Source organism: Erinaceus europaeus, chromosome 2 (genome assembly GCF_950295315.1).
Source record: "Erinaceus europaeus chromosome 2, mEriEur2.1, whole genome shotgun sequence".
In the NCBI taxonomy this organism is placed as follows: domain Eukaryota; kingdom Metazoa; phylum Chordata; class Mammalia; order Eulipotyphla; family Erinaceidae; genus Erinaceus; species Erinaceus europaeus.
This window is the reverse complement of record NC_080163.1, coordinates 141358047-141371693: the sequence shown is the minus strand read 5'-3', so window position 1 is coordinate 141371693 and position 13647 is coordinate 141358047. Positions and strand designations below refer to the sequence as shown.

General features: G+C 45.7%; 1 protein-coding gene and 1 long non-coding RNA gene across 5 annotated transcripts in view; one reads left to right on the top strand and one right to left on the bottom strand.

Annotated features, from left to right (window-relative positions):
• The window catches only part of CMTM4 (CKLF like MARVEL transmembrane domain containing 4), a 533141-nt gene extending 524730 nt beyond the window's left edge, over positions 1-8411 (bottom strand). For all 4 annotated transcript variants that reach the window (XR_009548277.1, XM_007517765.2, XM_016185872.2 and 1 more), the window contains exon 1: positions 8037-8411. Coding sequence is in view for 3 of the 4 variants with exons in the window: in XM_007517765.2 (XP_007517827.1) it covers positions 8037-8222 (186 nt within the window). In the remaining variant the exon portion in view is untranslated. The remainder of the gene's footprint in view (positions 1-8036) is intronic.
• Positions 8412-8513: 102 nt separating this feature from the next.
• On the top strand, positions 8514-13155 carry LOC132536758 (uncharacterized). The gene is made up of 2 exons (XR_009548278.1): positions 8514-8825; positions 12261-13155. It is a non-coding gene; the product is annotated as an uncharacterized LOC132536758 (long non-coding RNA).
• The last annotated feature ends 492 nt before the right edge of the window (positions 13156-13647 follow it).

Here is a 13647-nt window from a genome sequence, read left to right as displayed (position 1 = left end):
AGAAAAAAAAAAAGACCTGCAGCATTACTTCACTGTTTGTGAAGCTTCCCGCCTTACAGGTGGGGCCTAGGGCCGCAAACCCAGGTCCTTGCCCGTGGTAATCAGTGTGTTCTACCAGGTGTTGCCACCACCTGGTCCCCACCTTGCTCACTATTTGAAAATGTGTTAAACATACAACCAATTTGTGGAGAATTTATATTTCAACAATATGTAATCTTGTGGCACTGGACTTATAAACATGAGGTCCTAGTCTGATTGCAGCATCACCTGTGCCAGGGTGATGCTCTGGTTCTCTCTCCTCTAAGCACTGATAATAAACCTTAAAAAATAAGAATTAAAAAAAAAAAGAATCTTTCAATTCATGGACACAGTATTTCTGTCCACTTATCTAGGTTGTCTTTAGTTTCTTTTTTATTTATTTATTTATTTATTCCCTTTTGTTGCCCTTGTTTTATTGTTGTAGTTATTGTTGTTGGATAGGAGAGGGAGAACTGGAGAAAGGAAGGGAAGACAGAGAAGGGGAGAGAAATACAGACACCTACAGATCTGCTTCACCACTTGTGAAGCGACTCCCCTGCAGGTGGGGAGCCGGGGGCTCAAACCGGGATCCTTACACTGGGGGCCTTGCGCTTTGCGCCTCGTGCGCTTAACCCGCTGCGCTACCACCCGACTCCTTGTCTTTAGTTTCTTTCTTCATTGTTTTTCAGTTTTCAATGTACAGATCCTGTATATATTTTGTTAGACTTACACCTAAGTTTTAGCTCTTTTCAGAGCAATTGTGCTAAGTAGAATGGGTTTTGTTATTATTTTTTCTTGCTTCCAGGGTTATTGCTGGGGCTCGGTGCCTGCATCACAAATCCACTGCTCCTGAAGGCTTCTTTTCCCCTTTTGTTGCCCTTGTTGTTTCATGTTGTAGTTATTATTGTTGTCGTTGTTGGGTAGGACAGACAGAAATGGAGAGACATGGGGAAGATAGAAGGGGAGAGAAAGATAAACACCTGTAGACCTGCTTCACTGCCTGTGAAGCGACTCCCCTGCAGGTGAGGAGCTGGGGGCTCCAACCCAGATCCTTACGCTGGTCCTTGCACTTTGTACCACGTGTGCTTAACCCGATGCACTATCACCCAGCCCCTGGGTTTTGTAATTTTTATTACTGTTCCCCGTGATTTACTGCTAGAACACAGAAATAGTATTGACTTTTATGTGCTGCCCCTGTACTTTACAACCATGATACTCATGACTCCTAGAACCTTGTACACAGGTTCCTATGAGATTGTCTACATTAAACAATCACACCATCTGTGGATAATATAAGCTTTTTCTTTCTTTCCAATATTGCCTTTTTTTAAAAACTTCCCTTTGTCCTCTTCCTCTCTCTCTTTTTAGATAGAGACAGTAAGACAGAAAGGCAGAGAGAGTGAAAGAGATCACAGCATAAAAGCTCCCCTCATAGGTTGGGCAGTGGCACACCAAATTAATTGCACATAGTACGAAGCACAAGAACCCATGCAGGGATCCTGGTTCAAGCCGTGGCTCCCCACCTGCTGGGGAGTTGCTTCACAAAACTGCGAAGTAGGTCTGCAAGTGTCTGTCTTTCTCTCTCCCTATTTCCCACTTTCAAGTTCTCTGTCCTATTCAATAAAATGGGGGGAAAAAATGGCCTCCACGAGCAGTGGATTCCTAGTGCAGGCACAGAACCCCAGTGATGATAACCCTGGAGGAAAAAAAAAAATCAGCCCTAAACAGTGAAGCCAGGGAGTCAGGCGGTAGTGCAGTGGGTTAAGCGCAGGCGGCGCAAAGCGCAAGGACTAGCATAAGGATCCCGGTTCGAGCCCCTATCCCCACCTGCAGGGGAGTCGCTTCACAGACGGTGAAGCAGGTCTGCAGGTGTCTCTCTTTCTCTCCCCCTCTCTGTCTTCCCCTCCTCTCTCCATTTCTCTCTGTCCTATCCAACGACAACGACATAAATAACAACAATAACTACAACAATAAAACAACAAGAGCAACAAAAGGGAATATTAAAAATAAATAAATAAAACAGTGAAGCCCACGTGGCAACAACAGAAAAAGTTCCTAAACAGGGGTGAAAGATTCCTCATTGGACAGCACTCATACCTCACAGTGGATAAACACCACAGGGGAGCACCATGGACAGAACCGAAAAGAATTCTATGGATGATGGAGTGGTGCTTTGGTGTATCTCCCCATTTTGTCTATCCTGCTTCTGTCTGTATCATGCATGCAAGACTCGTAAATTCGCTAGCACTGAACTTTGAATTTTATTTATTCATTTATTAGATAGAGACAGAAATCAAGAAGGAAGGGAGACATAGAGGAGGGGAGAGAGAGAGAGAAACCTACAGCACTGCTTCACTACTCATGAAGCTTTCCCCCTACAGGTGGCAGCCAGGGGAGGACTTGAACCTGGGTCCCTGTGCACTCTTAACATGTGTTCAACTAAGTGCACTACCACCCAGCCTCCTACACTGAATTTTTAAAAGGACCTAAATACATGTAATGCATGTCAGAAGGTCAATCAGTCATAGGAAGGATTCAAGTAAAATATCAGAAGTGAAAGAGCTCAAGGGGTCTGACAATGAAATGCTGAAACTGCTCTTGGCACTTTTGAGAAAGTTCATCTAGTCTTTCCCAGAAAGTGCCTGCTGGTTCTAGAGCAGGAAACCATGCTGGAAAGCTCAGAAGAGTCCATAAATCATGAAATATCAGATGATGTGGTTCCCCCAGCCCAAGAGCAAAACTTGGCTAGTCAAGCTAGTAGAAAAACAATGTAAGCAAAAAGCCTGTACCAGCTATTTAATTAAATTTCATTAAAATACCTAGGAGCCAAAAATAAGTAAGTTTTCATAAAATCTATAATAAGAAGACGAAAGTATTTAAATCAATAATTTAAACACTTTTCCCACAAAAGCACATCCTTATTGTTTGGTATAACCACAGGAAACATTCTCCCCAACTAAGAAACAGGTATGTTTCATTTCTTAAAAGACTATGAAAATACACAGATTAACTTTCATACTTCAAATCAGTTTTACTATCAAGTAACAGCCCATTTAATATATTGATGTAAATTATAAATCACTAAGAAATAAACTACCTTCAATTCAAATGTATAATTATGATTTGGGGGTGGTATCTTCACAAATTTCTTTAGAAAACAAGAAATATCAGTAAGAGGGCTGACAAAATTGCTTACTTGGGGCAGGGGTAGACACCATAATGGTTATGCAAAGAGACTCTCATGCCTGAGGCTCCAAAGCCCCAAATTCAATCCCCTGTACCACACCATAAGCCAGAGCTAAGCCGTGCTTTGGTTAAAAAAAAAAAAAAAAAAACCTTACTTGGATAGCATGCTTTGCCATGTGAATGATCCAGCTTCAGTGCCATGGTTTCTTTCTCTCCCTCTCCCCATGCCCCCTCTATTTATGCCACCAGGTTTACTGGTAAGGCTTGGTGCTAGCACTATGAACCAACCACTCCCGACGGCCATTCCCTCTACCCTTTTTCTTTCCCCCTTTCTTTTTTTTTTTTTTAATTTTAATATTTATTTACTTCCTTTTGTTGCCTTTGTTGTTTTATTGTTGTTATTGTTGTCATCGCTGTTGGATAGGACAGAGAGAAATGGAGAGAGATGGAGAGGATAGAGGGGGGAGAGAAAGACAGACACCTATAGACCTGCTATACTACTGCCTGTGAAGCAACTCCCCTACAGGTGGGGAGCCAGGAGCTTGAACCAGGATCCTTACATTGGTCCTTGTACTTTGCGCCACCCACTGTGCTACTGCACAACTTCCTTTCTTTTTTAGAAATTTATTTATTGCTTTTGTTGCCCTTGTTTTATTGTTATAGTTATTACTGTTGTTGTTGTTGTTGATGTCGTTGTTGGATAGGACAGAGAGAAATGGAGAGAGGAGGGGAAGACAGAGAGGGGGAGAGAAAGACACCTGCAGACCTGCTTCGCCACCTGTGAAGCGACTCCCCTGCAGATGGGGAGCCAGGGGATCGAAACGGGATCCTTACACCCAACTTGGCACTTTGCGCCACCTGTGCTTAACCCACTGTGCTACCGCCCGGCTCCCTTCTTTCCCCTTTTCTGTTTCATTAGGTAAGATAGAAATTCAGAAATTTAGAGGAGAGGAGGTGATAGAGAGGGCAAGAAGACAGAGCAGTTTCAATACTCATTAAACTTGTCTCCTTCAGATGGGGATCAGAGACTTAAACCCCTTGTCGTGGTAATATTTGTACTCAAGTGAGTGTACTATCATCCAGCCCCCTTTCTCCTCTCTACCTGAAAAGTCAGCCTGGAACAGTAAAGCCTTGGAAATGACAAAAAGAAAAAAAAGGAAGAGGAGATGGAGAAGGAGAAGAAGAAAAAAAAAAGAAAGAAATAGGGAACTGGGCAGTAGCGTACAGGGTTAAGTCCTCATAGTGCAAAGTGCAAGGATCTGCACAAGAGCTCGAGCCCCCAGCTCCCCACCTGCAGCAGGGTCACTTCACAAGCAATGAAGCAGGTCTGCAGATGTCTATCTTTCTCTCCCCCTCCTCTCTTAATTTCTCTCTGTCATATCCAACAACAGCAGCAATAACAACAATGGAATAAAAGATGGCCTCTAGGAGCAGTGGATTCCTAGTGTAGACACTGAGCCCCAGCAATAACACTGGAGGTAAAAAAAAAAAGAGTGGTCTGGGAGGTGGCGCAGTGGATAAAGCATTGGATTCTTAGCTATGAGGTCCTTAGTTCGATCCCCAGCAGCACATGTACCAGAGTGATGTCTGGTTCTTTCTCTCCTCCTGTCTTTCACATGAATAAATGAATAAATTCTTTAAAAAAAAAAAAAAAAAAAGAGGGGCCGGGTGGTGGCCCACCTGGTTGAGCATACATGTTACAGTGCACAAGGACCCAGGTTCGAGTCCCCGGCCCCCACCTGCAGGGGGAAAGCTTCACAAGTGGTAAAGCAGTGCTGCAGGTGTCTCTCTGTCTCTCTTCCTCTCTATCCCCTCTTCCCTCTTGATTTCTGGCTGTCTCTATCCAATAAATAAATAAATATAATAAGATAAAATTTAATAAAAAAAAGTAGTCCAGGAGGTAGTGCAGTGGTAAAGCTTTGGACTCTGAAGCATGAGGTCGATCCCTGGCAGCACATGTACCAGAGTGATGTCTGGTTCTTTCTCTCTCCTCCTATCTTTCTCATAAATAAATAAAATCTTTAAAAAGAAGGAGAAGGAGAAGGAAAAGGAAAAGGAGAAAGAAAAAGAAAGGAAGAAAGAAAGAAAGAAAAATGAAATATTAGAAAAATGGGGGGGTGGGGCCAGGCAGGATTAAGCACACATAGCAAAATGATGTAGAAAGGTAAGTCTCAAACTTCAGTATGCAAGTGACCAATGGGGGCTCCTGTTATAATACATATCATGACTCACGCCAATGAGGACACTTTCCTGCATGTCTTTATTTATTTAATTACTGCACAGGAACAGAGAGAAATTGAGAGGGAAGGGGGAGACAAGAAAGGAGAAAGAGAAACATCTGTGGCACCACTTCACTGTTGCATATGGAGGGAGACAAGAGTCCTTAACCAGGGTTCTGACGCATGCTAACATTTGCACTCAGCCAGCCTGGCTCCCTACTCTGCATTTTTTAACAATCTCCCAGTGCTAGAGATAACTATGACTACATTTGAAGTAGCAAGGATCTATAGGCCACAGACCACAAAAAAAAAAAAGCTATAAAAACTGATGTGAGGAGAGGATAGCATAATGGTTATGCAAAGAGACTTTCATGTCTGAGGCTCAAAGTCCCAGGTTCAACCCCCAACCATCATAAACCAGAGCTGAGCAGGTATATGGTATTTTTTTTTTAAAAAAAAAAAATAACACAACAAAAACAGCATGGGTGAGAATCAGTGAAGCAGTGCTGCAGGTGCACCTCTCTCTCTCTCTCTCTTCCTCTCCCCCCCCCACTCCCCCATTTCTATCAAAAAAGGAAAAAAGGGAAGAAAAAGAAAAAAAAAAAAAGGTAACGGGGGTGGGGGGTAGCTGATTTACTACTATGCAGGGACCAAGCACCAAAGTCTTCATAATGAAAAGTAAAGTTCTTGGTCAAGGGCACAACTCAGGTTCAAGCCTGGTTCCCATAGTACTGAAGGAAGTTTTGCTGTCCTCCTCTGTCTTGCTATCTCTGTTTCTCAAAAAAAAAAAAAAAAAAAGTTGGTCTAGAAAGAAAGAAAAGGAAGGAAAGAGGGTAGGAGGAAAGAAAGAGAAAAAGAAGCAAAGTTGTATGAGAAAACAGCACTTTACCAAAAAGGTAATGACCAATACTACTGGCTTCCATTTCTGGTCAGGGAAACAAAGTTCCAGCAGGTGATAATTAACATTTTATGCAAACTATTGAGTTTCATTCTTGTACCAGAGCCCCTGAGTGATGATGCATTGTTTACTTTTGAAAGTCCAGAGTAAATGAAGCAGGGTACTTAAATTAACAAAGTCCTAGATCCCACCTAAATTGACGTTCCCATTCTGCTCTTCATTAATTTCTGATAATCTGTGCTCAGACACTGGCTACCTGCTTTTTAAGTGGCAGTTACACATGTCTCCCCACCTCCTCCACTCTCAGTTAACAGCAAAGCCTGAGTTAGAAGCAATACATTGCTGTGAACATACCAGCTAATTGGATAGATCAACTGAAAATTCTAGAGAATCATCTATAAAGTCCAGAATGTTCCAATTGTCTTTCCTTACAGCCCTTTGGAAATACCCTCAGGCAATCAGCAGAGCAAGCCTTTTTCACCTGAGATGAAAGTCTAAGATTCTGTACTTTACAGACTGGCTGAGACCTTTCTTTAAAGGGTGTCCGAGGAATGTTTATCTATGTATTGGAGTAAACACAGGGCCAATTCATACAAGAACGGGATGCAATGGCAGTTCAGTTCAGTGTAAATGGATTCTCTCTCTCTCTCTCAAGATCTTAATTATTTATTGATGAGAAAGCTAGGAGAAAAAGAACCAGACATCACTCTGATTGATAAATGTGCTGCCAAGGACTGAACTCAGGTCCTCATGTTTTATCAACTGGATTCTCTGACTGAGAAGTCTAAGAAGTTTTGACGCTGGGCCTCAGAAGAAGGCCTACCTGCGATGGAGAATACTGAGCATGTTTTTCCCCCAACCCCACCCCCAACCAGAGCTTGCCCCGTCCACAACAGAGCTAAGCAGCAGCCCGGAAAGGTCAGTTACAAAACCACAGAAGAGGGGCAGAGCTGACAGGCAGGCCCCCTACCCTCAACATCCTGGAAGCTAAAAATAAGAATTCTGAGCAACCAGCTCAGAATCTACCCAAGTCCAACAGAAAGTTCTCTGTTTCTGTTACCTCCAAAACTGGCTCCCCTCCCAGAGTGATTTTAACTCTGGGTACCAATTGGGCAATGCCAGCTACCGTGCTGGGGTGGAGGACTCGGGGGTGCCAGTGCTGGCTTCTAGGCGAGCTAGGAGTCCAAGCTCTGCAGAGTACATAGGAGACTCACTCCGTGGGCAGCCTTGGGCTCCGCTGCTGCACCTAGGTTGCTGTCTCCCTTCAACAAATAATGGTTGTGCGTCCACGTCTGCCGGGCCCTCCGCTCCGAGGGCTCCTCTGCTAGGCTGTGGGGTAGAAGCCAAGCCACAGAGACCCGACAAGCCTCGTCGGGAGGGGTGGCGACCCCGAAACATGCCACAAGTTGCTATGACCAGTCACCCCCAGGGGACACCATGACCCCCCACCACCACCGGCACCCCTGCCAGCCCGGGAGGGAAGGCAGGTAGGCCCGGGGACAGGTGTGCAGGTAGGCGCACACCTGGGGGGCTGGAGGGGGGTTGAATCGGGTCACGGGCGGGGTCCCCAGGACCACGAGAGGAAGAGGGGGTGCGAGGGGCGGGAAGCGGGTGCCCCACGGAGGAGGCCCACTGGGCCTGCGCCCCGAAGAGGGAGCGGCGAGGGGAGGCGAGCAGCTAGGCCGCCCGCACCTGGGGCCCCGCCCGGCACCTACCACTTGGGCGACCTTGAGGCAGCCGAACGCGCCGCGCAGGTAGTCGGGGTCGCAGCGCAGGCCGGCCAGCCCGCGGCGCTGGCTCACCGGCTCGGTGGTGGGCTGGTACGGGCTGCTGGCGCCCGAGATCATGGAGGTGCTCGAGGCCTCGCCCTCGAAGCCGTCCAGCTCCTCGCCGCTCCGCATGCTGCCGCCTGGCCCGGGCCGCCCGGCGCGGCCGGCTCTCGGCGCGGGCGGGCGGGCTCAGCGGGGTCGCCGCATCGCCATCCCCGCCGCCTGGCTGACTGACCGCCCGCGGCCCGGCCCGCGCGCCACCGCCGCCTTGTTCTGCACTCGCCGCCCGGCTACAGCCGCAGCTCGGTCCGCTCGGGCTCGGCTCCCGCCGCCTCGGCAGCGGAAAGGGAGGGAGGCGGGAGCGGGCGGAGAGGGAAGGAGGCGGGAGCCGGCGCGGCGGGCCGGGAGGGGGCGGAGCGAGCGCCGGTCCGCTCCGCCGCCCCAGCGAGACTGAGGTGGCCCGCGCGCCGCCCGGCCCTGGAGACCCCTGGGGGCGTGGCTTCGATCCCGCGGCCCCGCCCTCCGCCCCGCCCTCACCTGCCCGCGCGCTGGACCCGGGCGGTCGCTCGGCACCCGGCTCTGGGCGCGTTCCCGGGCCGGGGTCCGGGAATAGGGGGCGTGGCGACGGGAAGAAAGAAGACGGAGGGGCGGCCTGAGGTGGGCCTAGGGGACAGGGAGTTGCTTGATCTAGGGGCTACCTCAGGGTCTGCTCTGGAAGAAGTGCGTCCTCTGCAGGTTAGAAGGTTCCCCGGGAAAACCAAAAGGTGCAAGTGGAATCCCTGCCCGAACTGGAAACAGTTGAGTGCGTGACTCAGGATGGGCCCGATTCGCTCTGGACGCCTTGCAACAGACCTCTTGTGAAGTCAGGGGAGGACATGGCAGGGATGAGTGGAGGGTCCCCGAGTACACAATCCGCAGGACATTCGAACTCCCAATGTTAAGTTCTCTATCCATGACCTGACACTGGAGGGGAACTCACACATGGTAGATCCACGTTACTAACTTTAGTTTCCTCCTAGCCAAAATGTTTTCACTCTTTCTCTGTACCAACAGGTTAAACACAGACTTTGTGCTGAAGGGCATTAATTAAGAACAATTTGCAATTCAAGTGTGAAGGCTAATTGCAAGTTTGAGTGAAACTGACTTTCTAAGAATTGTCACTTGGCTAGTAAACCCTTCCTTACCACAAATAGCCAGAGCTTCCCATCCTCAAGGTGCCTAAAGAAAGTATTATTGTTCCCATTTTACAGATAAGCACCTTATCCAAGACTGTACAGGTATTTTGTTTCTTTGGTTGTTTCTTCTTTTGATTAGAGCACTGCTCAGCTCAGGCTACTGATGGTACCAGGGATGGAACCTGGGACCTCTCTAAAGCAAGCCCTGTGAATTACCACCGCTGAGTTATCTCCCTGGCCCCGATATATAATTCAAACAAGCTTGTGGACTCCAAACTGAAAAGCAGTAAATGCCATAACTAAGGAGACTTCTTTATTATTTTATTAGTGACTTAATATTGATTTACAAAATTATATGTCAAACAGGGGTATAAGTTCATACCGTTCCCACCACCAGAGTTCTGAATCCCCTATCCCTCTATTGTAAGCTACAGCAGTATTCTTAAGGTCACAGATATGGGTCAACTATTATTTCTACAACTATGTCTATATTTGTATATAATTGCCATTATTATTATTTGTATTTTTTAAATATTTATTTATTCTCTTTTGTTGCCCTTGTTGCTTTATTGTTGTAGTTATTATTGTTGTTGTTATTTACGTCATCATTGTTGGATAGGACAGAGAGAAATGGAGAGAGAAGGGGAAGACAGAGGGGGGAGAGAAAGACAGACACCTGCAGACCTGCTTCACCCATTGTGAAGCGACTCCCCTGCAGGTGGGGAGCCGGGGGGCTCTAACCAGGATCCTTACACCAGTCCTTGCACTTTGCACCACCCAACAAAGGATGAGTGGCTGAGAAAGCTGTGGTATATATACACAATGGAATACTATGCAGCTATTAAGAACAATGAACCCACCTTCTCTGACCCATCTTGGATGGAGTTAGAAGGAATTATTTTAACTGAGCTAAGTCAGAAAGATAAAGATGAGTATGGGATGATTCCCACTCATCAACAGAAGTTGAGAAAGAAGAACAGAAAGGGAAACTAAAAGCAGGATCTGACTAAATTGAGAGTAGGGCACCAAAGTAAAAACCCTGTGGTGAGGGGAAGGGTGGACATTCGGCTTCCCAGGACGGCGGGGGGGGGGGGGGGGGCGGCGATGAGACACAGTCTTTTGATGGTGGGAATGGTTTTTATGTACACTCCTATTAAAATGCAGTAATATAAATCACTAATATGAGAGGGGAAAAATTTATTGTATGTCTCGAACTTTTTAAAAAACAGACTGAGTCTTTTTAATACATAGGCTGAGTCTTTGATATGTTTGTTGACTCTCTCAAAAGCCTAGACCAGGTAGAACAGAAGCAACTGGTGGCACAGCTATATACAAAATGCTGGGTACTATACAGCAAACCCTAACAAAGGGACCTTTCAAAGTCAACCCAATTATCAAATAATGTGATGATAACAATAACTATCTATTGTCTTCTTGAACCCTAAGACAGCAGGAACCTCACATTTCCACTATAGAGCCTATATTTCCCCTGGAACCTTAGGGTGGGACACACTTTCCTGCATGCTTCTCTCAATTCATATAAAATAATATTGCATCCGCCGATCGCAACCTAATCAACACAATGAGTGCCACCCCAGCATGCTTTACTTCAGACTGTGTCCAGAGACTTCAGGTGTGGAATGACAACCCTTCAGCTTCATTACTCGGGTGAGACCTTTCCTTTCATAGTATTCTCTAATTCCATTCCAGGTGGTTCACTTCCTAACAAAGTCCCAAAACCTAGATATAGACCAGGTCCCATGAGATAGAGCATATGTTCACAAGTATCCATAAACTAGGGAAAAATATATACCTGAAAGCAGAAGTACACAACAGTCTGCAGTGAGTACCCCCCAACACTTCATCTGCGCTATTCCAGCTGTCAGGTCCATAATGGTTCAACAATTTGTTTTGGCTTTATATGTTAATTCTCTTTTCAGCCACCAGGTTCCAGATGCTAGCATGATGCCGACCAGACTTCCCTGGACAGACGACACCACCAATGTGTCCTGGAGCTTCACTTCCCCAGAGCCCCACCCTACTAGGGAAAGAGAGAGGCAGACTGGGAGTATGGATCAACCAGTCAACGCCCATGTTCAGTGGGGAAGCAATTACAGAAGCCAGACCTTCCACCTTCTGCAACCCACAATGACCTTGGGTCCATACTCCCAGAGGGACAGAGAATGGGAAAGCTATCAGGGGAGGGGATGGGATATAGAGATTTGGTGGTGGGAATTGTGTGGAGTTATACCCCTCCTATCCTACGGTTTTGTTAATGTCTCCTTTTTTAAATAAATACCGCCTGACTCCCGGCATTAATTTTTTTAATGAGAGGGAGAGAGAGAGACCTTTAGCCCTACTTCACCCATCTTGAAGCTTCCTCCCTGCAGGTGGTGGACGCAGCCCCAGTGATAACCCTGGTAGCAATAAAATAAATAAATAAACAAATAAATATCTGTTGTTGGGCACCTGGGTTGCTTCCAGGTTTTAGCTATTATGAATTGTGCTGCTATGAATATAGGTGTACACATATCTTTTTGATTGGGTATTATGGAATCCTTGGGGTATATCCCCAGGAGAGAGGAATTACTGGGTTATATGGAAGGTCCATGTCTAGCCTTGTGAGAGTTCTCCAGACTCCTCTCCAGAGTCCGGCGATAGTGCAGCAAGTTAAGCGCACATGGCGCAAAGCATAAGGACAGGTGTATAAGGATTCGCCCTCAGCTCCCCACCTGCAGGGAAGTTGCTTCACAGGCGGTGAATCAGGTCTGCAGGTGTCTATCTTCCTCTCCCCATCTCTGTCTTCCCCTTCTCTCTCCATTTCTCTCTGTCCTATCTAACAACAATGACATCAATAACAACAATAATAATAACTACAACAATAAAACAACAAGGGCAACAAAAGGGAGTAAATAAATACATATTTTTAAAAAAAAATTTTAAAAGAAAATAATACCAAAAAAAAAAAATAAAGACTCCCCTATCTCTTTCTCAGGAAGCTGCTGGAGGAAGACACCACTAGAACAAGGACTTAAACCAAGAAAGTGGGTTCTGGCAAGGGTTACCATGGATGGATCCTGAGGACATTATGCTAAGTGAGATAAGACAAAGACAGTGTGTGTGTGTGTGTGGGGGGGGGGTAATGGCAAGCCATCAGGAAAGAGACGCATCTTTCCTTCTATAGGCTTGAGTCAAGAACTGTCATTGGTAATACCTGGACGAATGCTTAAAGCGGCGGGAAAAAGAACAGTAAAACTTTCAGGAAAAAGCTATTATCCAACAAGTGAGATATGGTAGAAATGAAGTTGATGTTCCGGGAAGTTCTAAAACAAGGACAGTTGTCTGCAGAAGATATAATCAACTGGTGTTGTGTAAACCCAAACTTTTACCCTTAAAATCTCTGACCCTGGGGACAGGTGGTGGCACACCTGGTTAAGTGCACACACTACAGTGCACAAGGACCCAGGTTCAAGCCCCTGGTCCCCACCTGCAGGGGGAAAGCTTCACAAGTGGTGAAGCAGGGCTGCAGGTGTTTCTCTGTTTCTCTCCCTCACTATCTTACCTCCTCTCTCAATTTCTCTCTATCCCTATCCAATAAATAAATAAATAAATAAGTAAAAGTTAAGAAAAATTTTTAAAAAAATCTCTGACCCTGGAAAAACGAGAAAATTCAACAAGCAGCACAAGATACAATTCGGCAACAAGAAATGGCAGAAAAGGAAAAGCAGATAATCCACTGAATGATAACATTTCTACAGAATACCCTCCCTTACCTACTATAATAGCTAAAAAATAATCTGTATGCTGGAAGTAGTATGTTAGGAAAGTTGATGGTATTCATGTATGTAATATAAAAATATTCGACTAATAAAACTAGTATTGAATATAAACTAGTATTGAATATAAGCTATTTCAAAATATTGAACCCAACTTTTATGAGTTTTACCCAAGTTTTTTGAACTACAAATTATTGTTCCCCTTTCTTATCACTATCAGTTTCTAGATAATATTCTCAGGCCTAAATTACTAAATACAACTTTTATATTCAGAGACTCTACACATCAAGACCAGTGAATGGGGGGAGTCGGATGGTAGCGCAGCGGGTTAAGAGCACATGGTGCAAAGCGCAAGGACTGGCGTATGGATCCCGGTTCCAGCCCCTGACTCCCTACCTGCAGGGAAGTCGCTTCACAGGCAGTGAAGCAGATCTGCAGGTGTCTCTCTTTCTCTCCTCCTCTCTGTCTTCCCTTCCTCTCTTCATTTCTCTGTCCTATCCAACAAGGGCAACAAAAAGGAATAACTAAGTATTTAAAAAAAAATTTTTTTAAAGACCTATGATTGGAAGGAAATGGAAAAGTCAATATATGTTGAACAGTATAATT